The sequence below is a fragment of the Indicator indicator genome, chromosome 31, assembly GCF_027791375.1.
Source record: "Indicator indicator isolate 239-I01 chromosome 31, UM_Iind_1.1, whole genome shotgun sequence".
NCBI classification, from domain to species: Eukaryota; Metazoa; Chordata; class Aves; order Piciformes; family Indicatoridae; genus Indicator; species Indicator indicator.
Window position 1 is genome coordinate 344,071 of NC_072040.1, and position 14,379 is coordinate 358,449.

At 42.0% G+C, this 14,379-nt stretch overlaps 1 protein-coding gene across 2 annotated transcripts in view; it reads left to right on the forward strand.

The window, feature by feature from the left end:
* Window positions 1-9,977, forward strand: part of RGS20 (regulator of G protein signaling 20) — a 29,961-nt gene extending 19,984 nt beyond the window's left edge. For both annotated transcript variants that reach the window (XM_054394595.1, XM_054394594.1), the window contains 4 exons: window positions 2,201-2,349; window positions 6,564-6,650; window positions 7,630-7,864; window positions 9,789-9,977. In XM_054394595.1, the coding sequence (XP_054250570.1) occupies window positions 2,201-2,349; window positions 6,564-6,650; window positions 7,630-7,864; window positions 9,789-9,977 (660 nt within the window). The remainder of the gene's footprint in view (window positions 1-2,200; window positions 2,350-6,563; window positions 6,651-7,629; window positions 7,865-9,788) is intronic.
* Window positions 9,978-14,379: the final 4,402 nt, after the last annotated feature.

The following is a 14,379-nucleotide window of genomic DNA, read 5'->3' on the forward strand; positions in this document are numbered from 1 at the left end:
TGAATGTATTAAAATTAAGGTGGAATTTTCTCTCATCATGAGATATGGATGGCCCAAAGAAAACATCCCTGTGTTGATGGACATATTTGTATTTGACTGTCCAGGGAAATTAAACAGAAAATACTTGACACTGGCCAGTGGAAAAAAAATATAAAATCCATTTATAGAACACAAAATTGTTTCAGTTGGGAAAGACCTCTAAGATCAAATCCAAACATTAACCTAAGACCACCATGGCCATTAAACCATCTCCCAAAGTGCCATGTCCACACATTTAGATCCATTCTCTTGAAATGCACTACCCATAGTACTTGCACAGAGGAGTAAATTACTTCCTGTACCTTACCACAGCATTCCTGCTAATACACCACATCCTAATCAGTTTGTGATCCTCTCCAAACCTCTACATACAACCTCAAATACACAATTTGACTGTCAACTACCTCAGGAAATCCTTGCAGGGTAATCATTAAACAGCTCTGCAATTCAAAAGCTTGGGGTTTTCCACATTTTGGAACGAGGGAGGTGATGGAGTTTTTGGAAGCTATATTCTTTTTCTGATTCTCTATTTCTGGGCATTTCAGCATCACTTGTCAGATGAGGTCTACAGAGTTACAAAATGGGTTATTTCTATCTATATTGTTGTTATGTTTTATTCCTCCTGCAAAACAGGTGCATCTTCACCTGCTCAGCATGTCATGTGGTTTTTTTTTTTCCTCCTGGGAGAGTGGGTGGTTCTCACAAAAACAAAAACTACCAAGCTCTAGAAGAGAGAAACAAATTCAGCATTAAAAATAAAATTATAAAATCCCCCAACCCAAACAGCAAAATGTCATCCTGCACTCTGCTAAAATAATCTCCTGTCATCTCCTGACGCTCCATGACAATGTCTGTGCATTCTCCCTCCAGGTACAACAATTGCATTTCCCAAACCTGGCTCAACACTTCAGAAAGGAAGGCAACTTTTAACCCTCCACTGTTTGGCTCATCAGACTGTTTCAAGTCTGATATTCAATGCCAATTAAAAATAAAATCAAAAGTAGGAGCAGCTGATTGTAATTCCCAGACAATTGTCACAGCCTCAATAGAAGGTTTAGCAACCTGCAAAAACCTCCACACAAAGGCATCTCCTGGCACAGGAGGGCAGCTAGTTATGGATCAAAAAAATCAAATACAGTCTAAATGAAGAAAAACTCCTCTTTGTACAAGATGGCATTTCATCTGCAAAAGACACCTGTCACCTAGGCATGGCACAGTCCTCAGCATAACAGGGAGAGCAGAGTGCTGCAGAGCAAGTTTGAAGCTCAAAGAGAGATCAGAAAAGGACAGGGACTTCAAGGGACCTGGCATCTCATTAACACCACTACTGTGCACAATCTGCAGAATTCAGGCTTCAAAAAGGTTTCCTAGAAAAGTGCAAAACCCACAAGCAGTACTTCCTCGCGAAAGTGTTTCATGCTGTCTTCAACTGAAGGAGGTGACCAATGCTTTTCATATTAAATATTAGCATCCAGTCATGTGTGTTCTCCATTAGTAATTCCTCACCCTACCAAAAGCACTGAATTCGTTCTTGAGAATAACATTTAAAAACCCTATGGCAGTCAGAGCTGTAATATGGAAGTTAAGTGTTGGCCCTTCCCCTTTGCTACAGGGCAACCAGCAGGTTTGAGGCATGCTCAGCACTAACTGAAGGGCAGACTTTCATCAGAGCTCAGGTGTCTCATTCAAGCATCACCAAGTCTGTGCAATGGTTAATCAAGAGGGAGAAAGAAAAGAAAGGGTGAAAGAAAAAAAAAAGGCTCTAACTGCCTCAGTGCCATTTTCTTTAGGACTGGTCTCGAAGTCAAGACCTGAGGAAACCCTTTTCAGCTCCTAGGCTTATACACCACTGTGCTAAGAGCTGCAGCTCTCTCAGACCCCCCACTTCCACCTTTTCCACCACTTTCTTCTCTTTGTATTCCCACCCATGTGCAGAATTCATCAACCCTTTGCCTTCCATCACAGCACTTAAATGAGTGACTCTTCCAAAAGTTTCAACTCCGAAGAGCTCCTGCAAGAAAAAAAAAAAAAAGAAAAAAAAAAAAAGCATTTAGCTTTTCAGTTCCTTTGGAGCTGTGTCCTTCAGCACTTCTTGGTAAGACTTTTAAAGCAGAAAGGAAAAAGATGTTTCTTACTTGTCCCTTCTCTTGCTGCCTTGCAGCCCATGGGATCGGAGCGGATGGAGATGGGCAAACGGCAGATGGCTGCGACCCAGGAGACCCCAGGTGCTGCTCAGGCTCAGCACAGCACAGGCAACCGAGGGTCCAACGCGTGCTGCTTCTGTTGGTGTTGTTGCTGCAGCTGCTCATGGTACCTCCTCACATTCATGCCTCTGGGGAACAGAACAGCGCGGGAGGGAGCAATAGCCAGCACAAAGGACAACATAATGGCTCCGTCCCTTGAGTCGCTGGAGGTCAGGCTTGATGGGGCTCTGAACAACCTGAGCTAGTTGGCAATCTCCCTGCTCACTGCAGGGGGGGAGACCAGATGAGCTTTAATGGTCCCATCAAACCCAACACATTCTATAAGCCAAAAAAAACCCCACCTGGGGTGTTCTCAAATCCGAGACTGAGATGACTGTGATCCAGTACTGGACACAACCTTCTACTCAGTTTTGCTGCTTTTCCCCCCTGCCATTGAAAAACTCCCTGCACAGTTACCTCTGTTGTACTTTTGTTGTCAGGACTGTGTAATGGAAAGTCTGTTTCGTGCAGGACTGGTTCTCCCTCAGCCTCGAGCTTCACCAGGGCTTCCAGTAAAAGCTGAAAGCAATACCAGAACATGTCACTGCTTTAGATTTAGGACTGGGACTTAACAAGCAGCACAGGCTGTGTTAAATGGAGTGAGGAGAAGGTGGAAGAATCTGGAAGTCAGAAAATGAATAACCAGGTGCTCAGCACTGTTCTTTTATTTCAAAGGCAACTGCAGCTGTTGTCATTAATTAGTGTTGCCAACTCATGGCATCTGCAACTCATTTGAAGTTAATCCTTAGGATCAGACTTGAAACGTTGTGGGTGTTTGCTGAAGATGAGGAGTGAAGCAGAATGTAGTTCAGAAGAAATCCCAATACAAGGTGCTAAGGAGGAAAATGTATCAGGGAAGCAAAGCAAAAGAGGAAAAGGAATCACTTGATTCCTTAAATTGATGACGTGTTCACCTCCTCTCTCTTATCTGCTTCTCCAGATCCAAGTGAATTCATTCAAAACTGAAGTAAAGCTTCCCATACTCAAAAGTCCTGTATGTTTGGGGCCTGTATCAGTGCTAATTAATGGGTCAGACCAGAACTTGCATTGAAATAAAGGGAAACCAAAACCAAAACAAAACACAGTCTTAAACAGCCACAGGAGTTCAACCAAAACACAGACAGCAAGCTGAATGCTTCTTAAAAATGCACTATCCACCACATTAACCCCTCCCTTCAGAGCAAGCAAACCTGGCACTGAGGTGACAGGAAAAAGTCATAAAGAACCTTGTAGCCCATGCTAGGAATCTATTTCACCATTACTTTTCTCCAACAGCACCAGCTGGTAGCAAATGCTTTGGAGAACACCATTAGAAGGCAAGGGAAGAGCAGGCTGATAGTCCCTTGCTGTTGGTACTCAGCTCCTCAGAAGCTGGGATCCCAGATCTGCCCTCCCTAATGCAAACAGTGAATGTTCTGTAAGGCCAAAAAGCTACTGGGAGCTTTTTGCAAGATGCCAAGTACTCTGGCTCTGATCCTACTAAGCTTTTCAGCAGGTGCGTAGAGGTAAACTAAGGTAGAGTTTAAGTACTATGCCTGTACAGGATGAGAGTTTGCCACTCTGCAGAGCTGAATCTATGTCAAAGCATCCCATAAAAATTCCAGTGTCACCTGAAGAGTTGTCCAGTGCAGCTGCAAGTGGCTCAATTTAGAGCTGCATTACACAAACTTGGACTGGATGCTAGGAACAAGTTCTTTACTATGAGGGTGATGGAACACTGGGACAGGTTGCCCAGGGAGGTGGTGGCTGGGGCCCCATCCCTGGAGATATTCAAAGTGAGGCTCGAGAGGGCTCTGGGCAGCCTGATCTGGTTGGGGGATATCCCTGCTGACTGCAGAGAGGGTTGGACTAGATGGCCTTTGGAGGTCCCTTCCAACCCAGACCATTCTATGATTCTATGAAGCACAGTTTCCATAAAAGCACAAAATAAGGCAAATTTATCTACCAAGTCAGAGTGCATAAAATTTGCATTTTTGTCTTTTAAATTGGTGATAAAGTACTTTTTCTGCCATTTTACCTGATATTTTACAGGATGCTCATTTTCCTGTGCACCTCACTGTTCAACCAGTTCAAAGAAAGCAATTTACTCTCTAGGGTGTGTGAACGTACCCAGATTTTCATGCTGCTTAAAATTCCTATCGGCATTTCAGAATCATCTGGGAAAGCAGCAGAGTCTCCAAGCACAGAGCAGCTTGGTTTAGCTTTAAAATAATTTCTGACTTTATTATTTATTTTCTTTTGGGAGAACAATTGTTTTCTAGTAGCAAGAAATGCAAAACAAACCGTAATTAAGCTATTTATATTCCCTATTCATAGAGCCTTCCCTCAAAATAGCTCAACTGCTTTGAACAGAAAAAAATTATGAATAGGAATAAAAATAAGTCTGGATGAGTCATGCAGCTGAGTTGCTGAACATCCAATATTCAGCATACTCTTAATAGTAGATTTAGAATGAAGAAATGGTGCTCAGAGCCTGTCTTCACTCCCACAGCCAAAACTCAACCTCCAGCCTCTTACTCCTCCAGATCCTGAGCAGATGCAGTATTGCACAAGTCTCTCTTTTTTGTTCCCCTGGACATTTCTAGGGAACAAGCCTACCTGCAGGTCATTTTCTGAGGCATGGCATCTTCTCCTAAGGAAACTTCTGTTATTTCTTTTTTTCCCCCCCATTTTCTCCATCATTATCCTATGTAGACAGTAATCCTTTCTGTTGGACCTGCTGGTCCCCGCCTCAATCCAAAAATACATCTGACAAGCACATTACTTGTGTGAGAAATACATAACAGATCATTTTTTATATTAAAAAAAAGGCCAAAATCACTGATAAGAAGGGGACTAGAAGACTGAGCCCTAAACATCCTGAAAGAATAGAGAACTAATATTAACTACTTTTTTTTTTTTTCTGAAAAGGTGAACTGAAATAGCTAATTGGTTTGAATATGTGGCTCAGATGTGGCAGAAAACCACCCCCATTGTTGCAGGACCTGCTCCCCATCTTAGCAACAGGAAAGCTTCCCTATCTCTTCACTGCATGGGCTGCCTTGGCAAAGAGAGAAGCAGGTCCCTGCAGATGATGGACTAACAGAAAGCAAGAGAAGGAGATAACCAGTAAAGAGTAAAACTGCAAATAAGACAGTTGTGAGTTTAGAAGGCAGAGAAATCAAGTGGTTTTTAAAAACTGCCTTACTAGAGATAGGATCATAGAACAAGTAAGGCTGGAAAAGACCTCCAAGATCATCAAGTCCAACCTTCTACCCAACACCTCCATGATGTGAAGTGCCACATCTACTCTTTTTTTTTGAACACCTCCAGGGATGGTGACTCCACCAGCAGCCTGTTCCAATGCCTGAGCTTGCAGGAAAGAAATTCTTCCTAATCTCCAACTTAACCCTCCCCTGGAACAGCTCAAGGCCATTCCCTCTTGTCCTGTCATTAGTTACTTGGGAGAAAAGACCAACATCAGCCTCACTCCAACCTCCTTTCAGGTATCTGTAGAGAGCAATGAGGTCTCCTCTCAGCCTCCTCTTCTTCAGGCTGAACAGTCCCAGCTCCCTCAGCCTCTCCCCATAAGACCTGCTCTCCAAACCACTCACCAGGTTTGTATGAGATAAATAAGATTCTTAAGGATGAAGGCAACAGAAAGGTCACAACATTAGCATTAGAGCAAACTAAGATACAAATGAAGAAATTATTTATTTTTTTCCCTCTAGAGGTTATAACTGGAGAACCCATTTATGGAAATTACAGTTTATATATATATTTACAATATATATATGGAATATATACTGGAATATAAATGGCAAGATATTTACAATGAACAGAATTCACCAGGACCTTTTCTCCTTGACAAATTTTAAGCAGCTTTATTGAATGTATGTGGTCTAGTGGAAGGTATCCCTGCCTATGGCAGGGATGTCTGAACTAGATGATCTTTAAGGTCCTTTCCAACCTAAACCATTCCATGAATGAATTCTGTGGACAGTATTAGGACTTCATAATCCTTGTGGTTCACTTCCCACTCAAGACATTCCATGAATCATTTTGGTGTCTGCATAGAAGGTCTATGTGATCCAACACTGAACAATGCTCAGCTACACTCAGTTTGCCAGGTGAGAACAAGTGTAAAATGAATGTCAGAGCACAACTAAAGGCAATGTTCTGTCCTTTTAGAGGTGTCTTTTTTGGGGGGGTTGTTGTTTAAGTATCAGAGGAAGAGCATCTGAGGTACATTCAGCCTCTTTCTGTATAAAGCTGACAACAATTTTGTTTGCTCCCTTGCAGTCTTACTGTTAGAAATCAAGAAGAAGAGAGGGCAAGGAGAACATCTCAGGAACTCCAAGCAGAGGGCATTCCAAACTGTGAGGAAAGGTATGGTCTTTACTATGGGTTCTGTCAAGTTAAAATGAAACAAACCCAACAAACCATGCAAAATAAAGTGAATTACCTGAAATTTGTAATTTCTGCTGAATTTGCAGCCATCTGTCTCTTACCTCCTAAGGAACCAAAGGACTGATCTATAATCTTTTACTTTATTTACATGAGGATGTAACCACATCCCCATTTTCATAACATGCCAGATCAAAACCAGCACTGTAATCAGTCTCCACTTTTTTTTCTGAAATAATCTTAAAATATATCCTGTTCCCACCCAGCAGCTATGTGAAGTCAACTGGCAGTGCTCAGCCTTAAAAAAATAATGAGGAGCTTAGATCCTCCCCACCAGGGGTAAGGCAACTGTCTCCAGAATTGCTCCACTAGTTAGGAGCCCCTGTAAAACTGTAATAGACGGGAGGGTACCTTTTGTGGGGTTTGAATCATTGTTGCTGCCCCATGAGGGTGGTGAGGTACTGGAACAGGTTGCCCAGAGAAGCTGTGGAGGCTCCAAGCCTGGAAGTGCTTAAAGCTAGGTTGGATGACACCTTCAAAAAGCTGCTCTAGTAGGAGTTGTCCCTGCCCATGGCAGAGGAACTGGAACCAGAAGTCTTTGATGTCCCTTCCAGCCCAAACCATACTATGATTCTTTGCAGGTACTTTCATTCTGCTTTTAATAATGATTCAACAAAGTATAGAAAAAACACCTAGCTGTTGCAGGGACTTCTTTGTTGCAATTACTTTGAGCAGTAAGCTGCAGTTTCTGCATCAAAGCACTGGCAATCCCCTGCATCTGAACTTTTGATAAGGATGCTTCCAAAGAGCACCTTATTAATATTTACTAGAGATTGTACTTGGTGAGGAATTAGAGCCCCATCCAGGAACCTTGCGATAGCAGATACCTCAGGGCCAGCTGCAAACAGCTTGAGTAACAATCATTCATTTCTCTCTTCTTGTCTTCTCCTTCCTTCTCAAGCCCTGCTCCTACTCTTGAAGAAGTGAATGCCTGGGCTCAGTCATTTGACAAGCTGATGCTTACCCCAGCTGGCAGAAATGCTTTCCGGGAATTCCTCCGAACAGAATTCAGCGAGGAGAACATGCTCTTCTGGATGGCCTGTGAGGAACTAAAACAAGAATCCAACAAAAGTGTCATTGAAGAAAAAGCAAGGCTCATTTATGAAGATTATATTTCTATCCTTTCTCCAAAAGAGGTATATTCCTTTCCCCAATACGTTCTTTGGTGCTGCTTTGCACAGTGAGTTCTAACCTGCTTAAAGCTACAATACTCAGGGAGAACTTTCCCTCCACCATGCTCCACTGCCATCTAGCAGAGATTTAGTGGAAAAAGGCAGACCCATCGTTGAGGTGAGATGGTCAGAACTACTTCCACTGGCTGCAAGAAAGCTCTTCCTATGTTACCCTGGCATGAAGATGTGAAATCTTTAGTTTGAGGCACAAGTAGAGAGATGATCACTTCATCCTTGCTCAACTTGAATTTTGAACAAATGAAGTTTCTTTTTCCTTTGCACCAGGAAAGGGCTGTGTGCATCTCTCCACAACCACAGTAAATCCACAAGTAAAATGTTTACAAAGCACAGAGGGCAGCTGACAAAATGTGGCATTGAACACACACACACACTGACTTGATGAAAAATTTCTAAACCTCTTGTCACTTGGCTGCTAGAATATGCTCCAGGTTCTGAAGACACCTCAGTTCAGCTTGAACAGAGTCCTGCCTAGCAGGCTGGAATTCTAAACCCTTCAATATCAAAATACCAATATATCAAAATATCAAATATCAAAACTCAAATTTCATTGCATGCGGTGCAGGCTGCAGGCTGAGGGAGCTGGGGTTGTTCAGCCTGGAAAAGAGAAGGCTCTGGGGAGACCTAATAGCAACCTTCCAGTACTTGAAGGGGGTCTACAAGAAGGATGGAGAGAGACTGTTTACAAAGACCTGTGGTGATAGGATGAGGGGCAATGGCTTCAAACTACAGAAGAGTAGATTTAGATTGGATATCAAGGACAAGTTCTTTACTATGAGGGTAGTGGAACACTGGAACAGGTTGCCTGGGGAGGTGGTTGGAGCTCCATGCCAAGACATATTCCAAGTGAGGCTCAACAGAGCTGAGTTGAGAATGTCCCTGCTTACTGCAGAGGGGGCTGGACTGCATGACCTTTGGAGGTCCCTTCCAAGGCAGACCATTCTGTGATCCTCTGATTCTATTTGCTTATAAAAACGCTGTGTAAATCTAGTGAGTCTGTTCCGGTAACACTAATATCTTTCTACAGAGACTAAAGCCATGCAGACAAGAAGATGACCTTCCTTGTATAGAATCATTTTATAGCCATAAGTGTGGTTCACATCAATTCACCCTGCTTTTTAACAGAGGGATTTGATTAAGCAACAGCTTCCCAGGTTACAGTTTCCGTCTGCGTCATCCTGCTGACTCCAAATTCAGTCTCCTTGCCACAGCACTAACTCCCAAGGAAACCAACTGTCACAAAAAATTACAAATCCTCTCTACTACAGAGCAGGAGGCTGCTCTGGAAATAGTCCCCCAGTCCCTCAGGTTTCAGTAATAACAAGATTGCATGCAGCCTTGCTCAAAGGAAAAATTGCTTTACTGAGTGGTCAGGCATTGGAACAGGCTGGCCAGGGAGGTGGAGTCACCATCACAGAAGGCGTGCAAAGAATGTGTAGATGTGGCACTTTGGGACACGGTTTAATGGTGATGTTGGACTGATGGTTTGACTTGATGACCTTAGAGGTCTTTTGCAACCTTAATGATTCTGCCCAAGAAAATGGTGAAGTCATGAGGCACTTTGGGATATGGTTTTGTGGGCATGGTGGTGTTGGATTGATGGTGGAACTCGATGACCTTAGAGGTTGTTTCCAACCTTAATGATTCTAAGGAAGGTCACCTCAGCAAGAATATTTCTCTAACTGCACTCAACCATTAGCACCCTCAAATCTCAAACAGTCCTTTTGGCCCAAGTACATTTACACCCTCAAATCACACCAGCTGAAATGGTTAAAAACAATGACTTTTTCAGGTCAGTAAAACTAATCTGAAGCCCTCAGGTGTACCCTTCACCACCACTAATGATGTGATTTTGTATTTTCATACACAGGTCAGCCTGGACTCCAGAGTAAGAGAAGTTATCAACCGAAACATGCTGGAACCCTCCCAACACACCTTTGATGATGCACAGCTTCAGATTTACACCTTAATGCACAGAGACTCCTACCCTCGGTTTATGAACTCTGCCATTTATAAGGACTTGCTTCAGTCCTTATCTGAAAAATCCATTGAAGCATAGGATTTCTTTTTTTTTTTTCTTAAATGTATTTATTCTAAAACCAAACAGAACTCTGGGCTACACCAATCCACAGGGAATTTAGAATTACTCAAGAGATTTACCTGAAAACAACTCAGGCAAGTTTTGAGTACAGACTGAATGATTTAAACACACACAAGGCTCTGACACAATCAGCTGACTACCAGTTTCTGATCCAATTCTGTGTTACTTTGCAAAAGAGAATGAAGAGAATGAAATGAAAGTGGTGGTGGTCAAAAAAAAAAGCAGTATTTTTTCAAAGGCAGCACAAAAAACTCAGGCACAGATCTGAGGTACAAATGCCAAGGGAGCATGACAAACGGGATTTTATTTTCAAGTGGAGTGTTAAGTTTTCTTGAAAACCAAACCAGTTGTCCCATCCCTGCTGTGATCAAAGGAAAACCAGCACTGTCAATATCTGGGTGACACTACAGAGTATTTCACACAGTGTACAAATTGTACCTGGCACAGGCACACTCCACTTGTCTTGCTGTATTTAGTGGGTATAGAGTGTGCCAAAGGCAATCAGTATGGCAGCCTCCAGTTTGTGAGAGCTAATGGTTGAAATAATGCTGCCTACAAAACCCTTTCACTGAAGAATTGTATTTTACCACTAGAGTCTGCTGAAAGTGTTTTTAAGTTCATATTGTTGATGTTTATAAAGTTAAATTATCTACTGAAGAGGAAAAAGAATCTGGGCATTTAAATTCCCAAATAAAGCACAAGAATTCTCACATGTTCTTCTCTTCCCTTGGCAGGTAGATGTAAAATCCCTTCACTATTGGCTCCGGAGAGGATGGCACTGTCAACCACCCTGCTTTTGTACATATTAAATTCTCCCATTACCTGACAGACCTTGTAAAGTTTCTATTACAGATACACACATTTTGAATAACAGATGAAAGAAGCTGGAATTATTCTGTTCTGATCCATCACTATTCCAGGCTGTCTCAGAGAAAAGCAGCAGCTCTATCCACTAATAAACCACATTCATTTGCAATATCCCCAAAGCATTACACTTGATTTCTGGTCAGATCTCAAACTCAGTTATCAACAGGGACTCCTAGGAAGAAAAGAAGTTGAATCTACATAACCTATGTGTAGATTTGTGATCAGACAAACTACTTTATTTTAAATTGCAAGATTCAGTACCTGAAGGGATCCTACAGGAAGGCTGCAGAGGGACTTTTCATAAGGGTGTCTAGCAATAGGACAAGGGGGAATGGTTTGAAGCTGAGGGAGAGTTAGTTTGCACTGGATATTAGGAAGAATTTCTTCAGTAGGAGGGTGGTGAGACTCTGGAATAGGCTGCCCAGGGTGGTAGTGGATGCCCACTCCCTGGAGGTGTTCAAGGCCAGATTAGATGAGGCCTTGAACAGGTGAGTCTAGTTGAGAGACATCCCTGTCTATGGCAGGGAGGTTGGGAGTAGATGATCTCTAAGGTCCCTTTCCAACCTAAGCCATTCTAAAACTCATTACAACTCCACTGTATTAAACTTTGGAGTTTATAGTGGACTTCCATCAAATTGAATGTTTTCCTGCATTTAAGTAGACCAAATGACATGTATAGGTAGGAAAAGAACATACGTGGAACAAAAAGAAAACAAAAGTACCCCTAGAAAGGAAGTACCAAGCACAGTTCAGTGACATTTACTGTAGCCTTTCTAAAACCTACTCTTTGCCTAAATCCAGCACTATGAAAAGCACAAAATGGGGACTTGCTCTGAAAAAAAGAAATGGGAATAACAAGGCAGAATTTAGGAGATCAATTTAATTTTTTCATCTATGGACTCAGCAGGAGCCATGTTCTTCCCTGACTGCATTTGCATTATTAAAGAAATAATGATGAGGGTTTTTTTCATTACACAGTACCACAGGAGAAGACTCAATACGTGGTAAGTTAACAATAGCTAAGGACCAGTTTCCAACATCTCCTTCCAAGACCAAAACACTATTGAACACAAAAACAAGTAAACCAAAAAACTTCAGACAGCAAATCAAAGCCCTTTTGCCCTCTGTACGATGAACAGTAGATGAGTAAATTAAGAGGAAGCCTTTCTACCAGTACTTCAGACATGATCCAGTTAGTGGTCACTGCTGCTGAACATCATTGGTGCTGGTTATCTCAGCTGAATTTCCAATAACTATACCCAAAACGTTTTCAACACCATTTCAGTTCACAAAGTATTACATGACAGACAGTGACTTCAGCAGAACAACTGAGATATGTGGGTGAGGCAGCAACATGGGGGGGGGCTTGCAGCCAGATGCTGTGCCAGTCAGGGAGGGTAAACTGCTCCACAACGACTGAGCTGACAAAGTTTAAGTAGGCCATGCTCAGCTTGCTGGAAATGTCAGATGCATGCATCAAAAAAAAAAGGAAAAAAAAAAAAAAAAGAGGTTCAAAGTGTGTCACTTCATTTCTTTTAAGTTCTCCCTCTTTGCCTGCAAGGACACCTCATTAAAAGCTGGAAGACAGACCCAAGGCTCACACTTTGTACCAAACAATACATCCTACTGTTCTGCAAGAAAAAGGAAGAAGGTGCAATGAAATCAGAGGGGCTGAGAAAACTCCCTCAGTTTGGGCAGCTGTATGGTTCAAGGCAGATTATTCAAAGAGGAAAATAATGACTTCTGAAGCTTATTTTCCAGGTGCAATTAAAAAAAGGGCAGTTTTCATTTTCTGCACTACAATACCCTGAACATTTGCAATGCACTGTTCCCCCTCCCTGAAAAACCTGACTCAATGGTAGTGCTGTGGTTTAGCTTTAAGTTTAAACCCAACAGCAGTGGCAGAATGCTGGTCCCTGGACTCCCCTGGAGTATCTTTTTAACAACTCAGGCCCCCTAAGACAGAGGGGTTATGTTATGTGAGGCTGTTGAATGCTCAACATAATTGCAAGGGGAAGGAAAACCAAAACAACAACAAAAGGAAAACTAGAAAAAAGTAAAGGAAGAAGAAAAAGGAGAGGGGGAAGGTGAGAACAATGGGAGGGAAAAAGGAAAACTGGGGGACAGAGAGAGAAAACTGGGGGAGAAAAAAAAAAAAGGAAAACAAATCCCCACCAGCAAAGAAGACAACTTTTAACCACATTTCATTACTATCTATTTGGTCAACATGCACAAATCTTTCTCAGGCCAAAAGTGAGCTGAACTGAAAAACTTCTGTAGGCAATGTGTTGCATGAATAGCAGGAGAAAAGAACCATATTGACACAAGATATTATTTATAATTCATCAAGTAAGAAATTATCACAAAAATCAATTTATCTTAGCTTGAAAATAAGCCCAGGTGGTTTGTCTTGGCATTTATCTAACTGCAGGATATCATTAAGCTCTAACAACTTTCCAGTCCACTGGTATTCTTCCTTCAATGCCTCCACTTCACAAACCAGTAACTCCCACACTGCTGAAGATTGCTCTTTCCACCAGCCTGCTAAGCACTATTAAAATTGCATGGGCTCCATCAGCCAACACATTGTGCTTTACTCTGACCTTTAAATTCCAAAGTCATTAGCAAGATACAAACAAAGGATAAAAAAAGGCTATCTGTATCTCTATCCTGAAGGGCTCTACTCTCTCAAGATCTATCACACCAACATCATGCACTTATGCACAAAGGATATCTGAAAAAAAAGGGATGAGAAAGACAATGTGAAGGAATTTTCAAACAAGATTGCTCTAAGCAGTACTTAAGAATGTGTTTTCTGCCAGGAAAGGTATCAAGTAATTTAAATTACATTAATGAAAGATGTTCTGTACTAATGTTGTCACTAAACTGATTCCAAACCTTTGAAAATGGTAAAACAAGTCATGATTAGTGATGAAGTTGTCCAGGCTGGAGAAGGCTCTGGGGAGACCTAATAGTACCTGAAGGGGGCCTGCAAGAAGGCTGCAGAGGGACTGTTTACATATGCCTGGAATGATAGGATGAGGGGCAATGGTTTGAAATCAGAGAAGGGCAGGTTTAGATTGGATGTTAGGAACAAGTTATTTGGAATGAGGGTGGTGGAACACTGGAGCAAGTTGCCCAGAGAGGTAGTTGAGGCCCCATCCCTGAAGATATTCAAGGTCAGGCTCAACAAGACTTTCAGCAACCCTATCTAGTGGAGATGTCCCTGGTCACTGCAGGGGGGTTGGACCAGACGACCTTTGGAGGTCCCTTCCAACCTAAACCTTTCTATTTCCAACTCATTTGTTATGATTGCTACCATCACACAAGAAATATTTAACATAGAAAATCTTTTTTGCTTTACACTTAAGGAATTTTTTCTCCAGGAACCACGCACATTCTTACCATCCCTCCATGAATCCTTTATACATTTACAGGACAGACTTCCTCAGCCCTGGGCTTCAATAAATTAAATAATAATATAAATTTGGAT